The following is a 27999-nucleotide window of genomic DNA, read 5'->3' on the forward strand; positions in this document are numbered from 1 at the left end:
GGTCCGTATTTATTTTAATAACACAAATACAATACATGTGTCCAAGAAATTACTTACATAACCATATATAACTTAAAACCTATCTACTAGTTATAGGAACAAAGTTAAAATTAGACATTTAATTCAGTTGACAGTATTCTCTATCCAACAGACAAAGCAATAAAATCATCTCAACTAGCTGAGCAACAGTTGATGGCAAATAATGAAAAACGCTGAAACGCCGATCAGATGTTCATTCCAGAAGCTCTGGATACAAGACTCACCCTTTGAGAAAACCTACCATCCCAGGACCACAGCTCGTCCCGTCTGCCAGCGGCATGTGCTGTGTGCGACAGCCTTTGTGGACGCCTTCTGCACTGGTGCACCACAGGCGCCGACATTGTTTCTGCAGAGCAAAAACAGGAAGGTGAGCCAGAGAAGGTATCAGCATGCGGGCACGAGGTCTGTGTGTCACAAACCCATGTGATCTCTCCCTCCCCTGGCGCATGGCCAAAGCTAGACATAATCAGCAAATGGCATGTTCGTGTCAGAGTTTCAGCTACAAAGACGGCAGCATTTGAAAACGATCAGATTTTACTAGTATATTAAGCAATGAGAGGAATTAGTCAAAGTGGAAATATTAAGTTATTTAAATGATCTTCTTTTCCTTGCAAGGCATTTTTGTGAAGTGCTGTTGTTGTTGTTTTTGAGACAGGGTTTCTCTGTGTAGCCTTGGCTGTCCTGGACTCTCTTTGTAGACCAGGCTGGCCTTGAACTCACAGCGATCTGCCTGCCTCTGCCTCTCCAAGTGTTGGGATTAAAGGTGTGCACCACCATGCCTAGCCCGAAGGGACTTTTGTCGTTGAACTTTATTCACAGGTTCCCTGCCTGCTGCAATGGCAGAATAATGTATTACTGAAGTCCATGGGAATACTATAAATTTTCCCAATGTTTCCTAGTCTGTAGAGTATGGTACAATTTACAATTTCTTAACAAATGTTCCCAAAGTTTTCACAAGACAGAAAGCTGCAGAGTCATAGGAGCTGTACCCAAGATAGTCCCTCTTTTTCTGATGTGTATCTAGTGTCTAAATCACCTCAGAAGAAATGCATCCATCTGATGAAATACTAAAGTAAATGTTCATTGTTTCAGGGTGGATATTTAAGCTTACTAAGATTTGTGTTGCCGCATGGTAGCACATGCCTGTAATCCCAGCACTCAGGGAGGCAGAGGCAGGTGGTTCTCTGTGAGTTCAAGGCCAGCCTGGTCTACAAAGTGAGTCCAGGACAGCCAAAGCTACACAGAGAAACTGTGTTTTAAAATAACAAACAAACAAATGAATAAACAAAAATTGTGACTATGAATCCAATGTCTGATGTGTATGAGTCACTATGTGGGATAAGTTTACAGTGCTGCACTTTTGCTGTTAATTGGCCTCCACTGGTCCAGTCAAAAAGTACCTATTACGTGGTAGCCTCTACGTCAGTGGTTCTCAATCTTCCTAATGCTGTGACTCTTTAACACAGTTCCTCATGCTGTGGTGACCCCAACCATAGAAGTATTTTCATTGCTACTTCATCACTTTGCTACTGTTGTGAGTCATAATGTAAACATCTGATATGCAGAATATTCTAGGGTCGCAACCCACAGGCTAAGACACGCTGCTCTGTGTGGTGACCCTAAGCTGCTCACTGGGGGATGTAGGTAAGCTTTCCCATATCTGAAATAACTGAAGTCAGATGTTTGCAGATTTTAATTTGTTTATACTTTGGTATTTTTTGTTTTCATATGAATGGTGACTTTCCTGGCATGGAGATACAAGCTCAAGGACAAAACTCACGTGTGTTTTATATAAACTGTTTACATGCAGAACCGGAAGAAATTTTGCCAGTATTTTTCATAGTCACCTGTCATGTGAGGTCACATGGGACGTTTTCATCTGTGTTAACACACTGCCATTCGGAAAGTTTTAGATTTGGAGCATTTCCTATTTTGGATATTTAGGCTTGGGACTCTCAACATGTTTACACTTATTTAAGTAAAATAAGTCTATACTCCTGGCCACAGAGGTCCTTATACTCCATTAAAATAAGAGCAGCTTGGAAACTTCATGAAGAGAAGTGACGAAAATGCAATGTCCATTATTCTTAGAAAAGTGGGGCATGCATTCACCACAGCACTGACATTAAAAAAAAAAAAAATCAAATCTAACTTTATACCCACAGGATGGCAGGTCTGACACAGAGTTAGATGAGTTCTTTCCATGGAAAGTGAAAGTGTATGACCTACGACAATTTCCCAAAGATTTGACAGAATACTTTGATTATACCTGAACATGTGCCACAAGTATAATCCCTTTGCATTTACATCTGCGTAACCGACTCGAAAGGCTGGAGAGATGGCTCCGTGGTTAAGAGTGATTACTTCTCTTTCAGTGGACTTGAGTTCAGTTCCCAGCACCCACACCAACCAGTTCCTCCTATAACTCAAACTCCAGGGCATCCAACACCCTCTTCTGGCCTCTGTGGACACTGTACTCACATACACGCAGCCCCGCAGACACGTGCCCAAATACATAATTAAAAATAAAACAAACCTTCCAAAAGGCACACTATTCTACTCTATTTGTGAGGCCCTTAAATGACTCAATACTAAAGAAGCAACATTTTAACCTCTTCCCCCCAATAAGGATTTCATTATCTTTACATTTCATACTATATAGCTATGCTGTGAATACACCTTCCAAATAGGAATACTGCACAGGGATCTGTGAGAGCAGAGAATGACAATTTAGAAGTACCTGGCATAGTGCCAAAAACACAACAAATCCCCTACTAGCTTTAGCTTCTCGTTGTTTTAGGCCCTTTCTATGAAGCGCCACTCAAATTCCACTTTCATTCAAAAATAAATGTATATTTTTTGCAATACATTCTTACTATAACTTTCAGGTAGGTTTTCAAAGAAAAAGGTAAAGATTTTTCTTACCAAATAGGGACATACTTGTGATCCAGGACCAAACATAAGTTCACATTGTTTGTTCCCATCATATACTGAGCCAGGAAGCTGTGGAGACAGGTCATATATTCTTCCATTTGGTTTGTCAAGAAGGCATTCTCCATGGCCAGTGCTGAGCCAAAGACGGAAAATATGACAACATGAATACACTTGCATACACATTAGTGTCTCCACTAGGCTTCCGTACTTAGTATCGCTTTCACACCTTCCCATTATTAAAAACAGACAAACAAACAAAAAACCTGTAGCCACATCAGCAAAAAAGCATTCTTTTTTTTTTTTAAGTTTATTTATTTATTTATTGTGTATACAATGCTCTGCCTCCATGTACACCTGCACACAAGAAGAGGGCATCAGATCACATTATAGATGGTTGTGAGCCACCATGTGGTTCCCGGGAATTGAACTCAGGACCTCTGGAGGAGCAACCAGTGCTCTTAACCTCTGAGCCACCTCTCCAGCCCCTGCAGCGTTCTTATGTATAACGACAGCATCAGTTTTGCAGGGGAGCTCTGGCTGTAGCTATTTGCACTGGGCCCCCACTCATGCCTGGCCGCTACAGTGGCATGAGGGGAAGGCTAAGAATGGAGCTCAGGGGCAGAACATGCACGCAACGTGCACAGGAACCTGGACTCCACCCCCAGCGCTGTAAACATGAGCTGCTTAAGGCCAAGCTATCATAATATAATTAACATAATACGCTCAGTGCCCTTTCGCCTCAAACGTGTTCTCCAAACTGTCAGAATGTAATAATAAAGGTGCACAATGAATCCTGTTCTAAACAGCAGCAACAAAAACTGCACTTCAAGAAACTTTAGTGCTTCTCCGCCTGAAGAGGCTTCTCGGGGAGTGAGGGAAGCCTAAATTGAGCTCACTGACTCCTGGGGCTTGCTTACATGTAAGTCCACTCATGTGCCAGGAAACCCAGCTGTGAACAAACTCTTTAAGCTGCCTAGGCCAGGACTCATCTTCTGTACATCGAGAAGGGTGATAGCTATCTCACGGCTTGCTACTAGGATACAGTCATATGCTGCAGCGGTGCCTTGGCCAATGGCGGGTCAGACATAAGTATGTGGTCCATTTATGAGTGCCTATCAGAAAGCACGGCTCTGTTTCGTCCCATCATTTTCAGTAAGATAGGCGACTGCATAAATACTCATGATGTTACATTAAAAATATTCAGGTAGAAAACTCTCTTTCTCATCTTTTCATTTGGAAAGCTACTAACCTGCACTCCCAGCATACTCAGATAATCAAGTTTACTCCTTCTCAAGTCTCTGAGGGAGCTGAAGGTCAGGTAGCTTAGTTTTACAATGAAGCTTAATTATTTAAGGGATGTTTTTTGGTCTATATAGGTATTCTAAGTTGATAATGACAATATGTGATGGAGACTAATTTATATTCAGAAATTTAGATGCACCAAGATAGGAAAGATGTCTTCTTTAAGGCTGTCAAATACAAACAGCCAAAACACTAAGAGTGTAACATTTATGTAATTCCTGATTGTATCATGGTTCTTCTTCCCATAGGTAATCTATTGTATATATGTGTAATAATATAAATGTATATGTACAAAAAAAAAAGAAAAGAATATAAACTATATAAGAAATTAAGAAGAACTGGTTTGTTCACAAGTATTTTATGGAAAGAGCTTGACAAATCTTAGTGATCACAGAGGAAACACAATTTCAACTATAGAAACTGGAAAGCAAAAGAGAAATGGCAGAAAATAAAGACCTTAGGCTGGGAAACCAGACTCCTGCCTATTCTCAAAACTACGGCAGCCTCAAGAGAGAATGTGGGTTTCAGGCTCCATCTCTGTGGCTTCGGAGGCACATCTCACTTGACCCCAGCTATTCTCGCTCTTGAAGGGGCACCCTAAACTCCTGCCACCCAAGCACCTCGCAAAATATTACTTAGTAACATCTGAAAGATTAAAAAATGAACGAGAGTGTTCTGGTTGCCATCAATTCACTCCATAAGCAGTTTCAACACAAGGAAACACCCTTTTTTAAAAAGAAAGAAAAAAAAAATGGCTATATGCCTGAACTATAACACAAAAGTTTAAGTGCAGGACAAATATATATATATCCTTGCTTTTTAAATTCTTTATGCATTCATTTATTGTGTTGGGGGGCTAGGTGTCACAGCCCGTATGTTGGGGGTCAGAGGACAATTTTTGAAGGATTCTGTTCTCTCTTTCCACCATGTGGGTTCCAGGAATTGAACTATGGCCATCAGGCAAGTGAATTTATACACTGAGCCACCTTGCTGTCCCACAACTTCTTGCTTTTAAACATTTATTGGTATACAGCGGTGAAGAACTAGCCATCTCCCAAACCACTCTAAAAGAACATGAGGCTGGGAGATCTCATGGTTTAGGAAGTGGCTACTCACTAACTGACGGAGCAGAAATCCAGACTTACTCTAGGAACTCTGTGATGTGCTTCTGGCTACATGCTGACCAGGTCCAGGGGCTCGTGTGGTAATTGAGAGTTGGTGCCATTACGTGATACTGATGTTTAGCCCCAGATTCCTTACATTTAAAACTGTCATCGTGCGGAACATTGAACCTGAAATGAAAGCAAGCTCTTAAGACCATAAAAAAAAATGAATATGCAAGCGGTAACAATTCCCTTGTGTTTCAATGGCTGTGCAGTGCAAAACGAGATGAATCTACTTGCATCGGGTTTTATACTCTGGGTCCTTACGTAAGGTGAAATGTCCTATCTGGAGCCACAGTTTCTTTATGAGCTCTAGATTGGTATCTTTGATTTGTCCCACATCTTGCTTACTTGTCATCAAAGTCTAACTGATAAAAATACTTGGGATTTGTCTCATCTATTTGGGATATGAACATAGCAATCACGTAAAATCACTGCATGTTTCAACCTGGGCATCCGGGAGGTGGCTGTGACATGCTAGGTGAGGTGCCACCACACTAAACTCTAGACCATTGGCTAGTGCTGCAGTGTGCAAAGACTTTAATCCCAAGCTCAGTATCATTTCTACACGTCAACAGAAGAATCCTGGGACTTCTGGGCCATGGGTAACAATCAACAGACAAGAATTATAAAAAGATGCTCTCGGGGCTCCCAAATATTGACTGCAAGCAGTGAGGAAAAAACTGGCAGGTCAGCAAATGGCTGTATGTGGGCTTCACAGACCCCAACTTGAAGGGAAATCATCCTTACTATTTACCCACATTTGAGAAGCCCTGGAGGTCCTCAGGGAGAAGGTCACGGTCTAGCGAACACAACACTCCTTGCACAGCGTACTGGCTAACAGCTTCGACTGCTCCTTGCACAGTGTACTGGCTAGTGGATTTAGGAAGCATCAAAAGTGTTTCTGAGGCACCACTGCAATATTTCAGCAACCTGAAGGTCTCCTCATTTTGCCTCAACTCCCCGACCTCCTTTATATACAACTGCTGGTGACCATGTGTTACACAATGAAATGGAACTGAAGTGGAGCCTTCTGACTAAGACCTCCCATTTCAAATTACTGTCTGCAGATATTCTAATGTCATGACCAGGAAGAAAATGTGGTCAAACTAAGTGGCCATCTTTAGCCTTGATTCCTTAATATCAGTAATCAAGGACTATGATAACCATGATAATCATAGAAGATAAGTTCCTACAACTTTCAAACTTTTCATGGGGCCTCTGACCACACCATGGGAAACCATGGCCTCCATTCTGCAAACACAGAAGGCCAATGGGGCTTTTATAAAGTAGGAATAAGGGAACTCCAAATAGTTGTGAGAGAGCTCTAAAAAAGAATCTTTTGATGAATAAGAAACCCCATGGACCATGTTCTATGCTACGGCTAGGAGTAAAAATTACAAGATAAGAGCTGGTCTTTCAAGTATTGTTGGGGAGTTCTCCAATATCAGGAGACCTTGCAGACCCTCCCAAACAATGACAGAGGACTTATATAGGATCACAAGGAATAAAGGCCAGAGGCCCTCGTCAAATTATCCAGTACAGTAAGCGACATAATAGACTTCCCAAGTTGTAGTTCTCTGATTAGTCTGCCGGTCTACACGGCCTCCTTGGCCTGCCTGACCCAACAAATCACAGAAGACCAAAGCTCACCTTTCAAGGATGAAGGATGAAAACCACACTGCAGTATTTGATGGAGAAATAGATACAGGTGAAGACACTCAGCTCGCAGCTGCATGACTGCAAGCGAGAGAGTACGTTCTTTCTTCAGGCAAGGGAAGGTACTTACACATGCCCGAGCTCATGGGCGATGGTGAAGGCGGCACTCAGCCCGTTCTCTTCACTGATGGAGCAGCTCCGCAAAGGGTCGCACAGGGTGCCCAACTCCGCTAAGCCTAAATCAATCACAAACGCACGCACGCGCGTCATTCGTCAAAACAAGAAAAGCCACCAAAATCAGAATGTGAAACTAAAAGTAAAGCACTCACTGGTGGTGGGATTACGACTTGAAAATAAATGCAGAATTGTCTATTAATATGAACAAATATTTAAAGTTGAAAGATAAAAGAACAGACTGAATAGTTTCCATTAAAAATTTTTTTTTCGTAAACTGGACTCTCACATGCAAGAAAATAACAGTGAGCCCAGCGTGGTGGCACATGGTTTTAATCCCAGCACTTGGGATGCAGAGGTAGGTGGATCGCTGTGAGTTCAAGGCTAGTCTGGTTTACAAAGCAAGTCTAGGACAGCCAAGGCTACATAAAGAAACTCTGTCTTGAAAAACCTAAAGAAGAAGAAGAAGAAGAAGAAGAAGAAGAGGAGGAAGAGGAAGAGGAGGAGGGGGAGAGAAAGAAAAGAAAAGAATAGTAAAATAGTAGGGTGAGTAAATGCTCTCCTGCTAACTTAGGGGAATGAAAAGCAGAACTGTCTGGTACGGGTGATGTGGAAGGCCAAGCGTTCCAATCGGGAGACAGATAAAGAGAAGAAAACGGCTGTTGTGGTGCTCCCTTAACTTGTAAAGTTCGGGTTTTACAGATGCTCAGGCACCACGTGGTTACACAGGCGCAAGTGCTTGCCTTGGCTTGGCCCTTTGATACACGCCAGCTAAGACAACTCGCTGCAGGTACGGAAGAGTTACTGCAACCACCCCTCAATCCCCAGGTATTTGGACAACAGGAAGTGGTATTGTATAGCAGAATCTTCTCTCTCCTATACAAAGAGCGACTTGCAAACAAACAATGTGGTGGAAAGAAGAAAGTAGTGGGGCCTAGTTGGATATCAATAGTACCGGCAACTCCAGCTTACGGAGCCCTCCAAGCTGAAAGTAAGAAATTCATGAGAATCATTCATTATGGCAAGCCTGACTCCATCATCATCTCTGAGGGGTTAGATTTGGGGGTTTTATATGTAAATTGATACTATGGTTTCTGTTAACTCCACCCTTTAACGTTTCCTCGGTAAGCTTATCTCCTCCCCTGTGAGGGTTGTTTTCACAAGAGCTGGCTTAGGTAATGCACCATCAATTTCTCACCACATACTTAAGAATTAGTACTGAATTAACAGGATTCTGTCACTCACTGGGTTCCCACTTCCTCTTACGCATCCTTTCATTGATAAAAGTTTAAAAATCTGAACATCATCCTTCTGTGGAGGTATATTTCCAAACCATCATAAAGCTATGTTGTGCATTTAAAGAAATTCATAAATCTAAGGCCGGGGAGACGTAGAGGGCAAACGTAGAGTTCCTTAGCCAGGCAAGGAAAGATTTCCCCTCTTTATGAAGATCTTGCCAAGAGGACTTGCCTGGACAATAGCTTTCCCAGAGGGCATTTCCTTAGAATCAAGATAAGCAGAGACTCCTTAAGGCTTCTAAAGCCCATGTTCCCACGTGTAAGCGTCTAACTGAACTCCCACTTTGTAAAGCATTCCTCCTTTGACAAAGCAGGACAACGGTAAAAGCACTTCTTACAGACCTGCATCTGTCCCAGCCTTCATCAGCAGTATGAAGCTACTGACAGCCTAGTTTCAGCAGACTCGTCTTCAGAGCTGAGCTGAGATTTGGATTACGGTAGTGACTCCTTTACCACCAACGTTACCATTCCTCTCTAAAGGCTCACGTTGTCAAATGAAAGCGTTACTTATAGAAGAGACTTGTGAGAGTATATGTTCCATATGATCAGAACATTGGCTACAAACGGCCCTACAAGGCCACAAATGTGTACACCAACAAAATCGGAAGCAAACAGTTCACACTGTGCATCGAGCAGTGGACAGACACTTGGTGCCTAGAGTCACTCAAGTGGACTTTGAGCTCTCTCGGAGTTATCCAAGATGGAAGGTAGCATGAGCACCAATTCGATTAAGGTCCCTTGTGTTAGAGTAAAAGGCACAAACTGGAGCATTGGCTCGGCAGTGAAGAGCACTAGCTGCTCCTCCAAAGACTTCAGTTCAATTCCCAGCACCTATACAGTGCCTTATAGGCATCTGTAACTGCAGTTCCAGGAGACCTAACACATTCTTTGCATACCTATGGGTACCAGGCATGTATGTGGTGCACAAACATACATGCAAGCAAAGAACTGATAATATATATATATATATATATATATATTGGCAGAAGAGTTGGATTTTATTCCAGCACCCACATGACAGCTCACAGCCATCTGTAACTTCAGTTCAAGGGGATCTGAAGCCCTTTTTTGATCTCTGGAGACACCAAGAATGCATACAGTGCACAGACATACATGCAGGCAAAATAGTCATATACCTAACATAAAAAAAAAATCTAAAAAAAAAAAAAAAAAAAAGCCACAACTGATCACAGTATAATTTTGAACAACAAAAGTCAGAAGATAAAGTGATGGCTTAAACACAGGAAAATGAATGTTGACTTAAAACTGAGACTCGAAAAGACAAATTTCAAAATGGAAATGTGAAAAGCATCAAGAACAATTAATTGCCACTGATGAGCTAGACTAAAACTGTCTTACAGGCCAGGACCTTCTTTTGAGTTGCTGGTCAGTTGTGATAGGCTATCGCTGCTGCCCTTGGTTGTTTCCCAGAAGTGGAAGGTAACTCCAGTTAAAGATATGCTCTTTAGACACAGGACCCCAGTTGGATCTTAACTGAAAGCCTCCTACCTGAGGAGTAGCTATCTGGGTACCAGTAGGCACCATATAGGCTTCCAAGGCAGAGAAGCCAGCTACGATGCCTAAGAACCACAACCATTCTGGCGTATACCCTAAGGGTACAATCATGGCGTCCATGCCTTGGCAGTAACCAACAGCTCTATAATTGACAGAGTTTCAGTCCACTCAACAAGATGGAAACAATGCATATCTGGTACTGGAAACCTAGACACCAATTTCAACATAATTCCCAACTATATTCCAAATATTTGCTCTCTTATCCAGATAGTTTAAGCCTCACCCCCTCATCAAAGAAACTTCTGTTTGCAACATGCAGGCACAACCACAGAAAACCAAATCTGATCAAAACACAGAGAGCAAATGATCATGTGGTGTCCAGTTCCACTCAAACATATACAACAAACTCCCTGTGCCTAAGGCTCCAGACCTTTGAAGAAAAGGGGTTGGAAAGATTGTAAGAGGCGGAAAAAATAGATATTTTTCTGTGAGAATATATATGCCTCCTAGAACTGTCACAGAGGCCATACCTGTGAAGTCTCATCACCATGGATGGCTGCCTAAACAAGAGCTCAAAAAGAACCCATGAGGGTGCTCTTGTGGAAGGAGGAAAACTCACAGGGCCTCAACCCTACACAATGAGCAACAGGCAACTGGGGAGTTCTGAGAGTGGGGGAAATGGTCTCCCCTAGGAAAGAGCACTCAGAGTGGTCATCCCTGAGGTCACACACACACCTGTAACACCATACAGAATGAGCAGGGTGTGTGTGTGTGTGTGTGTGTTTGTGTGTGTATGCACGCGCACATGCCTATGCGTAACGACAATTAGAGAAACAGAGGCTGTGAATTTTAGAGAGTGAGGGGGTGTGTATCGGAGGTATTGAAGAGAGAAAAAGAAGGGGACCAATATAGCTTTAATCTCAAAAAATAAAAAATATTATGAATTTAAAGGTAAGTCATAATGAAAAGTAAGGTAGAGGTGAGTGTTCTACCAATAATTAAAGTTTATACAGAATAACCGTGAAAACATCACTGAGCTGTGTGAGTCAGACAGGTAGAGGGATGGAATGAAGGCATGATTACCCAGAGTCAAAGGTATGCAAAGACTAAGGAAAAGAGGGGAATTACTCACCATGTGGTTTGCAAATAGAAAAGACGTGAGAAAACCATGCACATCCCCATGGATTCAAGATTTAAACACAGGAGAACTAAATTTTAAACATCTACTTCAAGGCATGATACTGTGTTTAGACCTTGAGTTACAGAAGTATTTAAGATGATCTGGAAATGCCAAATATAAGGGGTTTATAAATTCAACAAACTTATATTTTCTTCACACATAGCTCAGAGTTGTCAGACATTTGCAAGACTTGAAAACCCGCAGAGGGCTTGATGGGAAGACATGTAACAATGACTGAAAGCGGTTACCGGAAACAAAAGCTAGAGCAGGAAGTACAATGCCACTTCCAGCTACTTCATTCCTGTGGAAAAGGAAATGTCACTGGCTGGCAGAAGAGTGGAAAAGTGTGTCCGGACTTCTTAGAAAACAGCAAAATGAAACACATTCCTTTTGGATTGGCAAAGACTGAGAAATCTGAAGGTTGCCACAATATCAACAGGGGAAGAACCAAAATGGGTGTGTACATCTTCTGAGGCCAAGCACCCAAATGTGCCCGCTCACCGATGCATGTTTATATCTTAATGGCCAAGAGTACAAGACATAACGTCATCGGTGAGACTGCTTTACAAATAATCTTTGTGTTATCTAAACTAGTTGGACTCCACTGTTGGAGGTTGTTTTGATGCTAATTAATAAAATGCCTCCACACCTGGGCAGGGCAAATGGAATAGGCGTGGCTAAGGTTCCCAGGCTTGGGGAGACAGAGAAAATCTTAAGAAGAAGAAGAAGAAGGAGGAGGAGGAGGAGGAGGAGGAGGAGGAGGAGGAAGAGGAGGAGGAGGAGGAGAAGAAGAAGAAGGAGAAGAGGAAGAAGAGGAAGAGGAAAAGGAAGAAGAAGAAGAAGAAGAAGAAGAAGAAGAAGAAGAAGAAGAAGAAGAAGAAGAAGAAGAAGAAGAAGAAGAAGAAGAAGAGACCAGAAGAGGGGAAAAAGGAAGGCCGTCATGCGGTAGGTGGAAGAGAAGCACATGGCCAGAGTGGATGGAGACTTGGCCCAGATGAAGAACATTAGCAAGTATTTGGGAATATGGATGGGAAGTAGCTTGATAGAAGTTACTAAAAGCAGATGGCACGGGAATGAGGCAGGTACCCCATACTTGGCCCACTATGAGAAATAGTTTAGAGGATTAATGTCTGCCCTGCCCCAGGTTAACTAAGGCTATTTTAAAATATAACAGGTGTCTGTGTCTTGATTGATTGCTAGCGAGTTAGAAAATACTGTTGTAATAATAATTATAGGCCTGACAATAAACATTGTTAGACCCTACTGGTAAATCAACAACAACACTCCAGTACTTCAAGTTCCAAAGTTTTTCAAATTTGGGAATACTTGCATAGAATGCACCAAAAGTCCAATCTTTGAAAGTCTTTTGTTTGGTTGGTTGCTTGGTTTTTGTTTGTTTGGTTGGTTGGTTTTTTGGTTGTTTGTTTGGTTTGGTTTGGTTTGGTTGTTTGTTTGGTTTTGGTTTTTCGAGGCAGGGTCTCTCTGTGTTAGCCTTGGCTGTCCTAGACTCGCTTTGTAGACAAGGCTGGCCTCCAACTCACAGCAATCGGCCTGCCTCTGCCTCCTGAGTGCTGGGATTAAAGGCATGCACCACCATGCCCAGCTGAGAGTCTTGAAGATCTGAAACTTTTTGGATGCGCAACCTGCATCGGCACAGATAATGAGTCAGGAATTCAACAGGAGAAAATCAATTAGTCCAATTTTACTATCAGGACGTGTGTGTGTGTGTGTGTGTGTGTGTGTGTACTGTTAGGCAAGAGTGAAATGGCAAAACCGCAGCTACAACGCTCATTAACTATAAGATAAAACAAGCATGTCTGCAATAGAAAAGAGTATATAGGTAAAGTTACCACTTTTCAAAAGCTGAAAAAAATGACAAGGCTGAGATCCTTGGTGCCGGTGACCTCTTCAGGAAAGGGAGAGACATACAATGAGCACTGTCTGCTAGCGGAGCCACCAAGTTGCTGCTGGAAGGTCTGGTGGTAAATTCAGGGCTCTACATAACAGCCTTTAAGCCTACACATGGGTTTCTGTGTATTGTCTCTCACACACTCAGAGAAACACATTAGATACTACCCTGCGTGCAGTACTTAGTATTTAGTAAAAACTACAAATCAGCTCTTGTTATCCTAACAAAATTCAGAGACAGAATCAGATAAGCCAGAAACATTTATTTACCAAGACAACACATCAAAATTATTGAAATAGCAAAAAGGGAAACTTGTGGCTTAAATAATTGACTAAGTTGTCAACGAGCTATCATTCAATCGACAAAGGAACTCACCTAGTGTGTCGCATTTCTCTTTAGCTCCACAAATGTCTTCCCTTAAAAATAAAAGACTGCGTTTTAAAACATTGTCAGAAAATATGGCTGCAGCGAGTCAACACAAAAAAATAAACCTCTCATTCTGCCAAGCAACTTCCGACTGCAGTGTCCATTGCATGCTCAAAGACTTTAAAGTCATCTCCACCTCACTAGTGTGCCTCGATGGGCAACGGCTGCTCTGTGAGTCCATCCTGTGAGGATGAAGGCGCTCTCCCAGCCTCACACTTGGCCCTCCCTCTCCCGATAACACCAGTAGTTGTGCAAACTGTGGGTGCTCTCGAATGCCAGGGCTTACTTTTTGCCTCTCCACTCCTAAGTCTCTGGTCCTGTAGGCAGACAGGGCCCCCACCCACTCTGCCACATCTGTCTTCTATGTCTCTCCTCACTGCTTTCTCCCTCCTATCTTAAATCTTTCACTGTGAACTTCTGCACTTGATCTCAGCAACCGCGCTGGCCAGAACCATGGACCATGGTGGCGGGTAGAAATTAAGACAAGCCTGCTTTCATTTGAAAGAGCGATAAAATAGTTTTACTTCAAGATTCTGGAAGGCTCGCTTTTTCTTTATATTTGCCTCAAAGTGAAGACTTTTATCAGTAAACCATTGAATCAAACAGTAATATGAACACCTCTGTACTTCACTGTGGAAATCCGGTGTGAATTAGCATTGAGCAATGGCACTTGGAAGATGGAAACGGTTTTATAATAGTGGAAGGTGTTCCTAGTAATGAAAGCCTCATAATTATGGGAAGCCCTAAGAATCAAAACTGTAGACACACACACAGAGACTATAAAATATGACAGATAGAAACACAGATAAGACAGAAGGTATAAAACTGACCCTTGGTTCTACATATATGTCAATTTTCCAAGTATTATTTCTAATGTCTCTAACATGACAGGGATTATATTTTATTTAGCTCACAGCATTACTCATACCACTGATCTCCTGAGGAATTCCCCACAATTTCCATCAAAGGAGAGTCAAATGCTTTCATTCCAATAGAGAGTTCTCACAAATACTTTCCATGGTTTAGTGGCAAAGAACCCGGGTAGCCAAAATGTTTTGTTTCTCATGCAAGAAAGAGAATCCCGCTGCACAAAATGGTGTTGGAAGCCTTACCTCGTGATGAGAACAGCAGTGTCATGGTGAGAAGGATGAGCGTCATCCAGGACGTTCTGAGTCTGTTGCCACAAGCAAAAGTTGCGCAACGTGGTAGCTGCATTAAAACTGATGACTGGTCCTTCCTGGATAAGTAATGAACAACTGAGTGTAATGGCAAGCGTCTTAGCCCCATTTTTGCCCCCACGTTTATTAGAATTCACAAGTTAGCAAAATGCATTTTTTTACAGGTCCAGAAAGAGTAACATCAGCTTTGCTCCTAGTTTTAGTTGGATGCATGTTTAGCATTGTGATAAAAAAAAAAAAACTGATCTAACATAATGATCGATTATTCAGGATCAAAAGTATATCTATAAAAGATTAATGTGGGCTGGAAAGATGGCTCAGTGGTTAAGAGCACTGCCTGATCTTCCAAAGGACCCGGGTTCAATTCCAGCACCCACATGGCAGCTCACAACTGTCTGTACCTCCAAGATCTGACACTCCCACACCAACGGACATAAATTAAAATTAAATAAAATACTTTTTAAAAAAAGATTAACGTATTTAAATCCTTCAACATCATGATTATAAATGAGTAGATGCTTTCATTTTTTTTGGTTCATGTTCTCTCTCTCTCTCTCTCTCTCTCTCTCTCTCTCTCTCTCTCTCTCTCTCACACACACACACACACACACACACACACACACACACACACAGTGTCATCATTCCATTTGATTTCCACCACATGGAGTCTTTTTGAGACAGAGTCTCCTGTGTAGCGCTAGGAGTCCTATAAACCAGGCTGGCCTTGAACTCATATTAAAAAAAAAAAGAAGTGAGATCTTTTAAAACACACCTTAAAAAAAATACAGTTTGAACTGTGTGTGGTGATGCCCACTTTTAATCCCAGAATTTGGAATGCAGAGGCAGGCAGATTTATTTATTTTATTAGTTTACTCATATTTCATCTCAATTGTTATCCCATCCCTTCTACTCTCCCATTCCTCCCTCCCTCCCATTTTCCCCCTACTCTCCTCCCCTATGACTGTCACTGAGGGGGACCTCCTCTCCCTGTATATGCTCATAGGGTATCAAGTCTCTTCTTGGTAGCCTGCTATCCTTCCCCTGAGTGCCACCAGGTCTTCCCATCCAGGGGACGTAGTCAATCAAATATGGGGCACCAGGGGGGTGTGTGAAAGTCAGTCCCCACTCTTCCACTCAACTGTGGAGAATGTCCTGTTCATTAGCTAGATCTGGGTAGGGGCTTGAAGTTTACTGCATGTATCGTCCTTGGCTGGTGCCATAGTTTGAGCAGGACTCCTGGGCCCAGATCCACCCATCACAATGTTCTACTTGTAGGTTTCTAGGATCGAGAGGGTCTTAGAAAGATCTCACTTCTAGTAAGACCTCTGAGCTGCAGGGAGCGCCATCAAAAGCCGACCACAAGCCGCAGCCGTCACCGTACGTCACTCCTTACCTGTTCACTGTGAATCACAACCAGCTTCACAATCACGATATTTATCAGGTTCCCGATGCTTGAGTCCTTGTAGATTGCTGCAACCTGCAAGCCGACGCCAGAAGGTGAGATGCCTAGGATGAACATTTCCTAGAGCGGCCATGCCCCAGTGAGCTACACACTCTAGAGTCTCTCAGAGAGCCTTTATCAAAGCCTGGGTTTATAGCTCTTATATCTCATCAGTGTGACTCATTTATATCAGACTCTCTGGGGTTAAAACATGCACCAGCATCCTTGAAAATCCACAGGGATTAAGTAACCCTAATATGAAGGTTAAGATTGAGAACCAGCACGCAAAACTTTGCTCCCTATACCTGTTCTTGGCTCAACAGCACTCAGTGTGTAAGGGAGCTGCACTTCCATCAAAACCAGAGTGTTTAAAGGCATGTGAGTATGAAAATTAGTTATGAATGGCTGAGCAACAACTTCCCCTTTTTTCAAGATCAGAATCTATTTTTCATATGACCAAAATATTTTATATGTCACGGATTCTATCTTTGTGGTTTTACTTAATGTTTTTTTTTCCCAAGTGTCCTCCCCTTCCAATTGTAAACGTGGCTATGGTTCATTTCTCACTCCCGCATTCCAGGGTGGAGGAGATTCAAGCACAGCCACATGAAGAGCCACAGAAGGGGTCTTACATCACAAGCTGATGCTCGGTTCTTCAAGACCACAGAACTCAAGTTTGTGAGGCTCTGTCTGAGCACAGTCTATAACGTATGGCCAAGGTGCTAAAGAGCGAAATTAGACCCATGTCTATCACTCTGCACAAAAATTAGATCCAAGCGGATCAAAGACCTTAATTGAAACCTGAAACACTAAAACCACTAGAAGAAAACAGGAAGTACTATACAAGACATAGGTGTCTTCTGAATATGACCCCATTCACCAAGGAATTAAGGCCAACAGTCTACAACTGGGATCTCATCAACTAAAAGTCTTCTGTACAGCTAAGGAAACAATCATGATGAAGAAGCCCACAGAGTAGGAGAGTCTTTGCCAGTTATAAATGTGACAGAGGATTAATATCCAGAATATACAAAGAACCCAAAAACAAAGAGTCAAGGAAACAATGACCCAGTTAAATGATGGCCTAGGTGGGGTCAAAGCACAGAGTTTCTCAATAGAAGAAAGAGAAATGGCTACAAAACACCTCAAAAAGTGTTCACTGTCCTTATCAATTGGAGAAATAAAAATTATGATAACTTTGAGATTTCATCAAAGAATCTTCTCTTTACAGAAAATTCCAACCATCACAGAAAACTAAAACTGGAAACAAAGCCTCCTCAGAGATCAACAGATGGTGGGTAGCCCAGCCCCAGTGGCTATAGCTACATCACAGCTCCTGCACCTGCCTCAGAGGTCACAGCAGAAGGAAGACGGGAAGACGGTAAGCACCACAATACTAAAAAGTCCATTGTGAAACCGTCCCTTCTAGAAATGGCTGTACAAACAAAACCAGAACAACAGTAATATCAATGGACGTGCTAACGTGAAAGTGGGCAGGTTTTGTGGTGTCCCACTCCTAGGCTAAGAACTCCAGACAACTATCGATTACTGGGAGAAACAGAATTAGCCACTCCCAGGCATGAGATCATTATTGGCTGTCCAGTGCAAAATGATCAGCCTTGAAACCATATAAACACAAACAACAAAAAATGGGCTCAGCAGGTGCATGTGCATAAATATAAGTATATTTATATTAAATATAAAAGTACTGTATATATGTATATATGTGTATATATATATATATATATATATATATATATATATATATATATATAAAGAGGCAATATACTTGAGAGTGTGGAGCACAGGAAGGATTGAAAGGAGAGCAGCTGGGAGGGTTTGGAAGGAGGGGGAAGTGATGTAAATCTATTTCAATGTAAAAAAATTAAAACTAAAATAAGAAGAAATTAGAGGAAACTACATGACTCACTAGGTCCCTCTGCAGATGGAGACATCTGTGGATTATGAGTAGACACGACAATTCTCTTACATGTTTAGAGCTATTCAGTGCATGGACTTCAGAGAGAGCGAACACAGTGCCTGGACACAATAACCTTTGTGGAGGGACCAACTGTCCTTCTGTGTTGAGGATTTAAGTTTTTAAAAAAAAATGAGACGTTAAATGCTAAGAGGGCTTTGGGTTAAATCCAGAGAGTTTGTTGTCCTTTTCCTAAGTTTCCTTCCATTTGTAATGCTTACAACCTTTTTAACCAACAACAAAATAGGTATGGGACATCGAAATGTGCCAGCACTTAACATCAAGCTCAGGCGAGCAGAACATGAAAATATGCCAAAAATGGCTCTTTTGTGTTTGCTGGTGCATTTCCTTTGCTTCTGCTCGTCAGCATTTCTGTAACTCTGCCATCAGTGGCCTACCATCAACCACATGTCTAACGCTACTGCTGTTATAAAATCTAATGTTTCCCTTCAGTATCCCCTACTAGCCAATTTTCTTAATAAATGTCATTTTCTTTATCATGAAGATTATCCAGTGTTCCCTAGAACTGATTCAATCTTGTACATGTTAACTGGCATCCTCCATCCCATACCTCTCATTAGAACACCTGTTGGTCACACCCACATACAGATAAATACACAGCTAAAGGATTATTTTGGATTCAGAAGTTAAAAAAAAATGTCATCAGTATATACTTAGTTTCATAATCTGTGTCATTTGTTTAAAAACAGTTCAAATACATGAATGAGTCTGTAACGCGTTTCATAAATTGGTTTTATATGATGTTATATCATAATGTACTACATTCATAAAAATTATGATTTCTGTTTTGACCACCTGTTCATCATCTCAGTAACTTTACTGTATATCCACTTTATAGGTAATCTAGCGTGATATAATTACAAGGACTTTAGATGACTGTCACACTTTGTAGGAAATATAATCTGATTTAACTGCAAGGACGTTAGACAATTGTCCCAGGTAAGGAAAATGAGAAGATCTTAGGCTCTTCAGATCATAGTGACCTTAATTGGGGAAGTCCATCTAAGGAAACAGGCAAGATCACAAGAGCTGTCTTGGGCAAGTCTTTGCAGCAGCACAGGTCTCAGTTCCATGTGAGTAGGGGCACTTCCATCTGGTGCCCCATATTTGATGACCTCCCCTTGGTGGGGAGTCCTGGTGGCACGCAAAGAAAGAATAGGCAGACTACCAAGATGAGACTTATTAGCCTGCGACCATAAAGTGGAGGAGGAGATCCTCCTCAGACATGGACCTAAGGGAGGGTATTAGGGTGGATGTGGGAGGGTAGGAGGAACGGGAGGATACGAGTGATGGGAGAACAATTAAGTTGTAATCTAAATAAATTAATAAAAAAAAAGTATGTCCCTAATAATGCTGAACCTGCACAAGTGACTGACTGTATTTTGTCAGCTAAACTTGAACACCTGGAGCATGAGACAGGGTGATTTTGTGAATACTCCTGAAGATCAAGCCTAAATTCAGGGATATTCGAGATAGGGTGATAGGGGTGAGCTGACACATGCACACGCATGCAGAGACTTAACACATCTCTTCATGGTACTAGACTTGTGGATACCAGAACTACCGCTGTCCAGCAGCCTCTTACGCCAAACCAAAGACTCTCACAGACCACATCTCATAAACCAGCTCCACCCGTAATGTGTCTGTAAATTAAGAGATGGGGTGCCAAACTTCTAGAGTCAAAGGCACGCCCTCTGCCTTCCTGGAGAACAGAAGGAGGTGTTACCATGGAGGTTCAAGGATGGATTCCACAAGGCTGTTGTTCCCTGTCACTAGAGGGCAGAAGCCATTCATTCACAGGAAGAACAAGTCAAGCACTCTCTGTGAGTGGTAGGGAAGGTTTGCAAATGTAAAAGTTGCCAGGGTAACAGAAGAAGCTCTGGCTTGGACAGATACACAACTTGTTTATGCCTAGAGTTTGGGAAAACACTTTTAAATTACATGTGAAAGACATTAAATGGAACATTTCAGATGAGGTAAGAATCCTAGTGGGCACTTAAGAATGCTTTCCTGTAGAGGACATAAGCTCAGTCCCCATGCCAAGCAGCTCACAACTACCACAAGGGGATCTCCCTGTTCTGCGCTCTAAGGGTACCCACACACGTACAGCATACAAACGTACATACACATAAAATAATGAAAACCTTTACAATGAACCCTGCTGTGGTACTTACGATTGACATCAGGGTTAGCACATAGTGCTGCAGGCTCTGCCCGTGGTGGTGGACCATCTTAGCGTCGGCTGTAACCATAACTTCCACGTATCTTGGGTATGATAAAAATCGCTTATTCCTGGAATGTATCTGACTCCTTCCACCTTCCGATCGGAACGCCGCTTCCTTCTTTATACTGACGTCTCCAGTCCCGTTACTGAAGTTAGGAGCGGGCAAGGCAGTTTTCTTCGCTTGATTTTCTGGAAGGAAGGATAACATAATACGATGTAAAAAGTCATTAAACTGGGCGTGGTTAATACATTGCACAAAATAGAACAGCCAAAGTACTGAGTGCACGCACGACGCAGCATCACAGGAGCCCTGCTTCTCACAGTAAGTTGTTTGCAATACTCATATTTTCAGAGCTATTGACAACACTGACCCTAAGCTTTATTTTTTTCTTACAATTTTTATTAAGTATTTTTACATAAACATTTATATTATTACACATATATACAATAAACTACCTATAGCAAGAAGAACCATGAAACAATCAGGAATTATATATATATACATACATATATATATATATACACATATATATATATATATATATTACATTCATAGTATTTTGGCTATTTGTATTTGGCAACCTTGAAGACTCTAAGCTTTCTTTCAACAGGTCTGATTATTCAAAAATATTTATATATCAATGAGTGGAAAATAAGTATCAAGGAATTCCTGTTTTTCTCAGTAGGTAAACTAGGTTCTTAAATGACTGCTAATATTTAGTCTCATTACACCCCAGCCACATTTGTCTGGTGACAGTTCATAGGCTATAGGGGGAAAAAACAAACTTTCATTATACAATATGTGAAAGCAGCACTAATCCCCCCCGTTAAAAAAAAAAAAGCACATCCCACCAGTAGCAACTGAAACCAGAAAATCAACTGTTGACATGAAACTTATGACAGTGACCATATGACACCCCTGATGGTTTTCATTGTTTGCTTATGTAGAAAATTATTAAACACTGTAATTATAGGAATTACTTTTAAGTACTATATAAAGAAACAGCATTTAAATATTTGATTAGTTGTGCTTGTGCGAAACTTTGTGAATAGCTTGGCTATGTGAGCTATGTCTTTTCTCCTTCATATTCTCTCTGCCTTTTCTACTTTGATATTCTGTTAGTTTTTCTGAAATTGATGGGTGGTTGTATTTTCACCAGAAAAGCAGAACAAAGGAGTCAGGTAAAAAAAGAAATTACAGTGCCTGAGTTGCTCATAAACCAAAGAACCAACAATGCAGGTTTTCTTGCACCATTTTCTCTGAAATGATTCACCATGTTTAAATATGAATGGAGTCCTGTGGGAGCAGCGGACACTCAAAGCCATTAAGCACGGCCTCCACTTTCTTCAGCATCTGTCTTTTGTTTAACTGTGTGCTTAAGTCTGAAAACTGCTCCATTATCTTTCTCCCAGAATTCCCCCATCCTCCGATTATCAGTGAACAAGTACTGGCCTGGAGAAGAATGCAGACAACCTGGCATACAGATGTCTGGCTCTCAGCAGAGGCTGAAGGCTTGTGTTTCAATATCTTTGCTCATTAGTCTCCCGGCTATTGGAAACAAACTTTTACTGAGCATTTATACACCCCTTTGCTAGCGTGTAAGCTTTATGAGGAAGTGAGACGCACACAACACCGCATAAGGCTCACATGCCAGCGAAGGAGACAGAAGCACAAACTTAAAGATAAAATTTTATGTCCTTTGTGCTCTTCAATAATAATTCAACCGAGCGACAAATTAGTTTAAGCCACCTGCCAGGTGGGCTAACGTTTGGAAGTTGGTAATGGACAAGCACTGGCGTAGCTTCTTTGAAAAGTCATCATGCAAAGTTAGGTGCGCAGCCACCCCACCCCATGGACTGCAATTCCGTTACTCAGCAACATTCACTGAGTCATAGGAGGTCTTCACAGCGGGCACAGAGATGAAGGGAATAGACTAAGGACCCAGAAATGCACCCTTTCCTCTTCTCCCAAGCGATCCTCAGCAAGGTGCTCCAGACGGTACAAAATGAAATAAAACCAAATTAAAGACCCAAAAGAAATGGAGGAACTGCGAAGATCTTAGAAGGAAATGTGGGGAAATTTTTCATGACTTCGTATTTGCAAAGAGTCCTTGACTGTGACACCAGAAGCCAAAGGAAGAATGACAAAGCTGAGGAATTAGGACTTCACACAGCAACCCTGAAAAGGGAGCAATGACACTCACTCCTTATCTCACAAGAGAGAGAGAGAGAGTCCAACAGCCACACATAAAGGAAACGCGCAGAAATTTTTCTGTAATCATCAATGGGAATGCTGATGTGTAGCAATGGGTTTCAAGTCCGGAGACCTCACACCAGAGTGAGTGTTTTCGACCACTGCAGGCTGCCATGTGCCAACAAGATGAAATGGGAAAATGGAAGAACATCATAACTTATCAAAATTCACTATATTTACTATCCATACATATCTCCATTTCCTCATATGCCATTTGAAATAATCGTAAGAGATTTACAGCTATGGGAAAAAAAATAACTGAACAATTCATTAAAATCTACAAATTCATATTTCATTACCACACGAATATTGCCAATACCACGAGTAAAGGAAGTGAGAAAAGTTAAACACAGCATACTTTTATGTAGGTAAAAATTAAAAATTAAGCATATGCTCTTAAAAATACATATAGGTACAATAACGCTACCTTTGAAAGTTAAGAAGATTAGAAATTGGGAACTGGAGTAATATCTTCTTCAGACGCTGCAAGGAAGAAGACAGCATGGCGGGCAGAGAAGTGTTATCTTCAAGCCCTTTATGCTGTGCTGTTTCATACACTCACTAATGAGTAGAGCATAATTAACAAATCCTCAGTGAATTTATCAACCTGATTGCCACTGTATCCATATGGTAGCTTGCATGGCATCGTATTCTATTGTTCTGGTAAGGCTAGCTAAAGCACTGAGATAGTAAAATTAAACATACAGTGTGAATAGTCAGGTAATGGTTTTCCAACTTCCAGTTTCTATAACTAAAAATCCCCGAAAGCTCAACTTAAAGCTATAAATTACCCACCCTGAGCACAGGACTAAGTAAATAACAGAAGGCAAACAGTGATAAAGAATGAACTCAGCTATGGAAAGGCACCCCTGAAATATTTAAAAGTAGGAACTTCAGTGGCATTCAAATTTTCATCCCATTATTTGGTAATTTCTTTTCCCCAAAATATACAAATACATAATAGTAAAAGGCATATAATGGGCTAAGACTCCATAGAAGGACACAGTCCAACCTTAGCTCTATTGCATAGGAGGCTGGTAGAGAATTGATTAAATAATTAGTTTAATATCTTAGCATCCTTTAAATGGTTAGAAGTTTATGTTGTTATTATAATTTTAAGATATAAAATATCGTATCTACCAATACAACAGCTATTAATATTTCACAAGCTAAAAACAATATTCCATTCCCTTTTCTTGGTACTTATTCCCAAGCATTGTGACTAATAATGAAAAAAGTGACCTCTATAAATCTTACATAAATAGCAATTACTCAAAGCATAATTGTGACCCAGCATAGTGACACGTGTCTGTAATACCATGTGACATGGCAGAAGTATCAGGAGTTCAAGGCCTTCCTCAGTTGCAAAGCAAATTTGAGAGCACTCTGGGCTACACGAGACTCAATCTTGGAATACCAAGAAACGGTTGCCAATTCAATTGCATGACTTCTATGCAATGCTTCCCTTTCTATTTCTGCTCCATCAAGTCAAAGACTAAAACTGAACCTTGTCCTTTATTAATAGTAAGTGTATTATAACATGAAACCGATTTAGACTAACCCTAACCACAAGATCATCAGTACCATACTTGAATATAAAATCTTCAGAATTTATGCCAGAAATAATGGCCCACGGTGTAACGCTATAACTCACAGGAATTGTTTACATTGTTATAAGAATGTATATCTCTCAAAAGTATCATTATACAATAATATAATTAGAAGTCCATATTTCTACTTAAATGTCTGTCTGCCTCCCCAGGCCCATAATTTTCTTTCAGCTTCTGGTGTCTACAGATGTCGGCAATAGCTTCCTACTATGCACAACTCAGTTACCACTGGTCGCCATCCCTGGGATGTCTGCCCTGCCCTCATCCTTGGTTCTAGCTACCTTTTCTTTTTCTTTTTTTTTTTTAAATTTATTTTATTTATTGCATATGAGTGCTTATCTGCAGAAGAGGGTATCAGATTACATTATAGATGGTTGTGAGTCACCATGTGGTTGCTGGGAATTGAACTCAGGACCTCTGGAAGAGCAGGCGGCGCTCTTAACCATTGAGTCATCTCTCCAGCCCCAACCTTTTCTTATCATTTACCCTTCAAATGTTCCTTACATTGCTATTGCTTTTAACTGAACACTATTTTATTTATTTTCTGCAATTAATATGTAATCACTCTTTTTTGGAATAGAAATCTACATTCATTTAGCTTTTCTGACATTAGAATGTTTAGAATAAAGAATACAAGATTAGATTTTTAAAGAGCCTCCTAAATGGTCTAGCCATTTCAATCACCAGTAGCTCCATTCATCTTTAAATCCAAGTATAAAAAACACTCTCTCCTCTCTCTCTCTCTCTCTCCATCCTCAGTCAAGATGAGACCAAGTAAATCCTCATTAGAATATTCCTCACAGGACAGATTCTAAATCCCCCCAACAGCCCCCTACTAAGTACTATTGCCTCCTCCTCGCTAAGCTGTGAATCTGCCAACAAGTGAGAACACTGCTGGGCAATGTGTTCTCCTAAAATCAGGAAATGCTCGCGTAAGAGTAGGGGAAAGATTAAGAAGAAAAGATAATACAGGAGAAGGACAAAAGACAAAGGAGGCGTGGAAGAAACTGACAATCCGAGGAATTGTAAGAGTTTAGTCAGCTGCAGCTGCAGCATTAAAAACTGCTAATGAGATACACAACCGTGTCAGCTCAGAGGCAGAGCCACACCACCTGAGACGTTCCCTAGTGCTGCTATCTATGCACTAATCTACATTTGGCCAGAAGAAAATTGTCTCAGAATTCTTCAAAGCAAAGAACCATTAAGTGAAGGCATCACACGAAATTGCATTTAATTTCATAAGTCAATATTTGAAATCGCTGTTGAGCGCACTAAAGCTCTAAATGACTGTGAGCTCTCTGAAATGAAGTATGGCCATATCAGATATTGTGTTGCCGTATTTACTCAGGGTTTAAGCTGTATGTGCCCTAGTTTCCATGCTACTGAACTAATACTATCAATAATAGCAATGCAAATATTTCCTGTGCTGACTATTTATCGAGTCCTAGTTCAAACCTCACATGCTTATCTGCTTAGTCTTAATAAGACTCTCTAAAAAAAAATACTCAACTCTCATTAGAACCACTTTTTTTAATGAGGGAAATTCGGAAGAGAAAGGTTGAGTGTAGTGTCCATGGTAACATAGAAAATAAAATGGGAAACTTTGGCATTATTTTTAAACTGAGGTTATTCCAAAGCATAGAAACATAAAAACCTATAGGTCTTAAGATTTCTCACTACTGAACATCTCAAGAACATACTTTAAGAACTATGGATTATTGTTTGTGTATTTTTAAATGTTTAGTTTTGAGGCATTTTACAGGGTAATACATGGAGCCTTATATGCTGGTATTAAGTGTACAGAAGATACAGCCTTGCCTTTGTAAGAGAAAAGATCATTACATCATCAGTCTTCCTTGCAGCCTTGGGTCAGTTACTATTTTACTGAACAATTTTTAAAACACACAGACATGTGACACAGCATGCGTGAAATTTTCATAGCCAGCAACTAAATAACATAACAAAGAAATGAACTCACATTTACTCAAGATAGGCTTTCAAACTGAATACAACATCACATGACCTTGCTAAAGCCCACAGGTGGCACCACACCAAATGAGGAGGATTTAGCACCAACGTCACCATGGAAAAATGTTGCTTCTTGGAAACTAAAAGAAGGAACTAACTAGTCATATCCGTGAAAATACGAGTCCCATCTTCCTTGCACTACAAAACCATAGTGTTGAGCTAAGACTAGGTATCAAGCTTGGGAGGTCTACTGAGGACAAAGATTTGAGACCAATCACCTACTGTCGTTTTATCCAGGGGCCCTAAAGAGTTTCCTCATGTACTGTTTCTCTGATTAAAGAAACTCTCTTAAATCCACAGTTTACTTAACTTACTAAGTGATACCAAGAGTTTTCATTATGTATAGATGTGGAATTTCATCAAGAATGTCTCACTTGGGACTAGAGGAAAGACTCAGCAGTTAAGAGCTCTATTACTTTTGTGGAGGACCTGGGCTCTTTTCCCAGCACCTACATGATACAGCTCATAACCATCTGTAACTTTTGTTCCAAGGGATCTGATGCCCACTTCTGGAGTCCTGTAGGACCACCAAAAACACACATGGTACACACACATAATGGCCAAGAACCATTGTCTTGGGGAAGTTCGGTAGACATGTGAGCGTTCTGGAAGGTAGTTGAGCATTTTGCAAGGTCTGTACCATGATGCAGCCCCAGAACTGCTTCCAGCCTCTGACACCCCTTCTTTCCTGTGCTACTGTCTCTCTCAAAAACTCTGGCATGGTGTGAACCTTTACTTTCTGGTTATTTGCCCCCTCTGATTGAACAAACATCCTACGGGATTTCTATGAAGATGTACTGCTGTTCAGATGAATTAACTCCTGATAGTGGAATTCCTGATTTGATTAAAACAATTTTAGAAGTTAAAAAATAGTCTATAGAAAGCTTGCAGATGCAATATATACTTTTGTGGACCTCTAGATGCCTCACTAGGAGACAGACTTGAGACAGATGTGTGGCTTCAGATAAGCTTTTACTCTAGAGATGACACCACAGATCCTGGTCCGCACCATAAATATAGACAAGTTGGTTTGAATTTCCCATGAATACAGAGTATAGTGGGACTACCAAGAAATGTCTAAATTAAGTACAAACTTAAATGTTAAAAATACAAAGGGTTTTGGGCTGGAAAGATGGCTCAGTGGTTAAGAGCACCACCTGCTCTTCCAAAGGGCCTAAGTTCAAGTCCCAGCAACCACATGGTGGCTCACAACCATCTATAATGATCTGATGCCCTCTTCTGGCCTATAGGTGTACCTGTAGACAGAGCACTGTATACATAATAATGAATAAATAAATCTTTAAAAAAATACAAAGGGTTTCGTCGTAATTCCTTATACCTTGTTAGCTTGTGACATAAAATACTGTGGTTTTAAATCTACTTAGTATCTTGGAATGTGAGACTAGATATAGACATGTTTAGCTTAGCACCGAACCATGTAATCACTAAAATCCCTCCCATTGTAACAGTTTTGTCTGTCTCTGTGATAAATCCTTTTGACTGCGAGGTAATTCTTTCTTTGACATAAGAGGGCTTTTGCTCAGGGTATAAGAGGTGTAACCAGAACCTTTGTTTGTTTGTTTGTTTGTTTGTTTGTTGGGGCCATTCACTTCATCCATTTTCTCTCTTGAGTGTTCATGTGTGCGAATAGTCTTGTTTCTGGCTC

At 41.0% G+C, this 27999-nt stretch overlaps 1 protein-coding gene across 1 annotated transcript in view; it reads right to left on the bottom strand.

Annotated features, from left to right (window-relative positions):
• Adamts20 (ADAM metallopeptidase with thrombospondin type 1 motif 20) overlaps positions 1-27999 on the bottom strand; it is a 121128-nt gene that overhangs the window by 71413 nt on the left and 21716 nt on the right. Inside the window, exons 4-11 of the mRNA XM_051160250.1 lie at positions 20392-20630; positions 16171-16254; positions 14712-14836; positions 13549-13589; positions 7228-7333; positions 5421-5567; positions 2965-3106; positions 281-385 (exon numbers count right to left, since the gene is read on the bottom strand). Of these exons, the coding sequence (XP_051016207.1) occupies positions 281-385; positions 2965-3106; positions 5421-5567; positions 7228-7333; positions 13549-13589; positions 14712-14836; positions 16171-16254; positions 20392-20630 (989 nt within the window). The remainder of the gene's footprint in view (positions 1-280; positions 386-2964; positions 3107-5420; positions 5568-7227; positions 7334-13548; positions 13590-14711; positions 14837-16170; positions 16255-20391; positions 20631-27999) is intronic.

This window comes from Acomys russatus, chromosome 17 (genome assembly GCF_903995435.1).
Source record: "Acomys russatus chromosome 17, mAcoRus1.1, whole genome shotgun sequence".
In the NCBI taxonomy this organism is placed as follows: domain Eukaryota; kingdom Metazoa; phylum Chordata; class Mammalia; order Rodentia; family Muridae; genus Acomys; species Acomys russatus.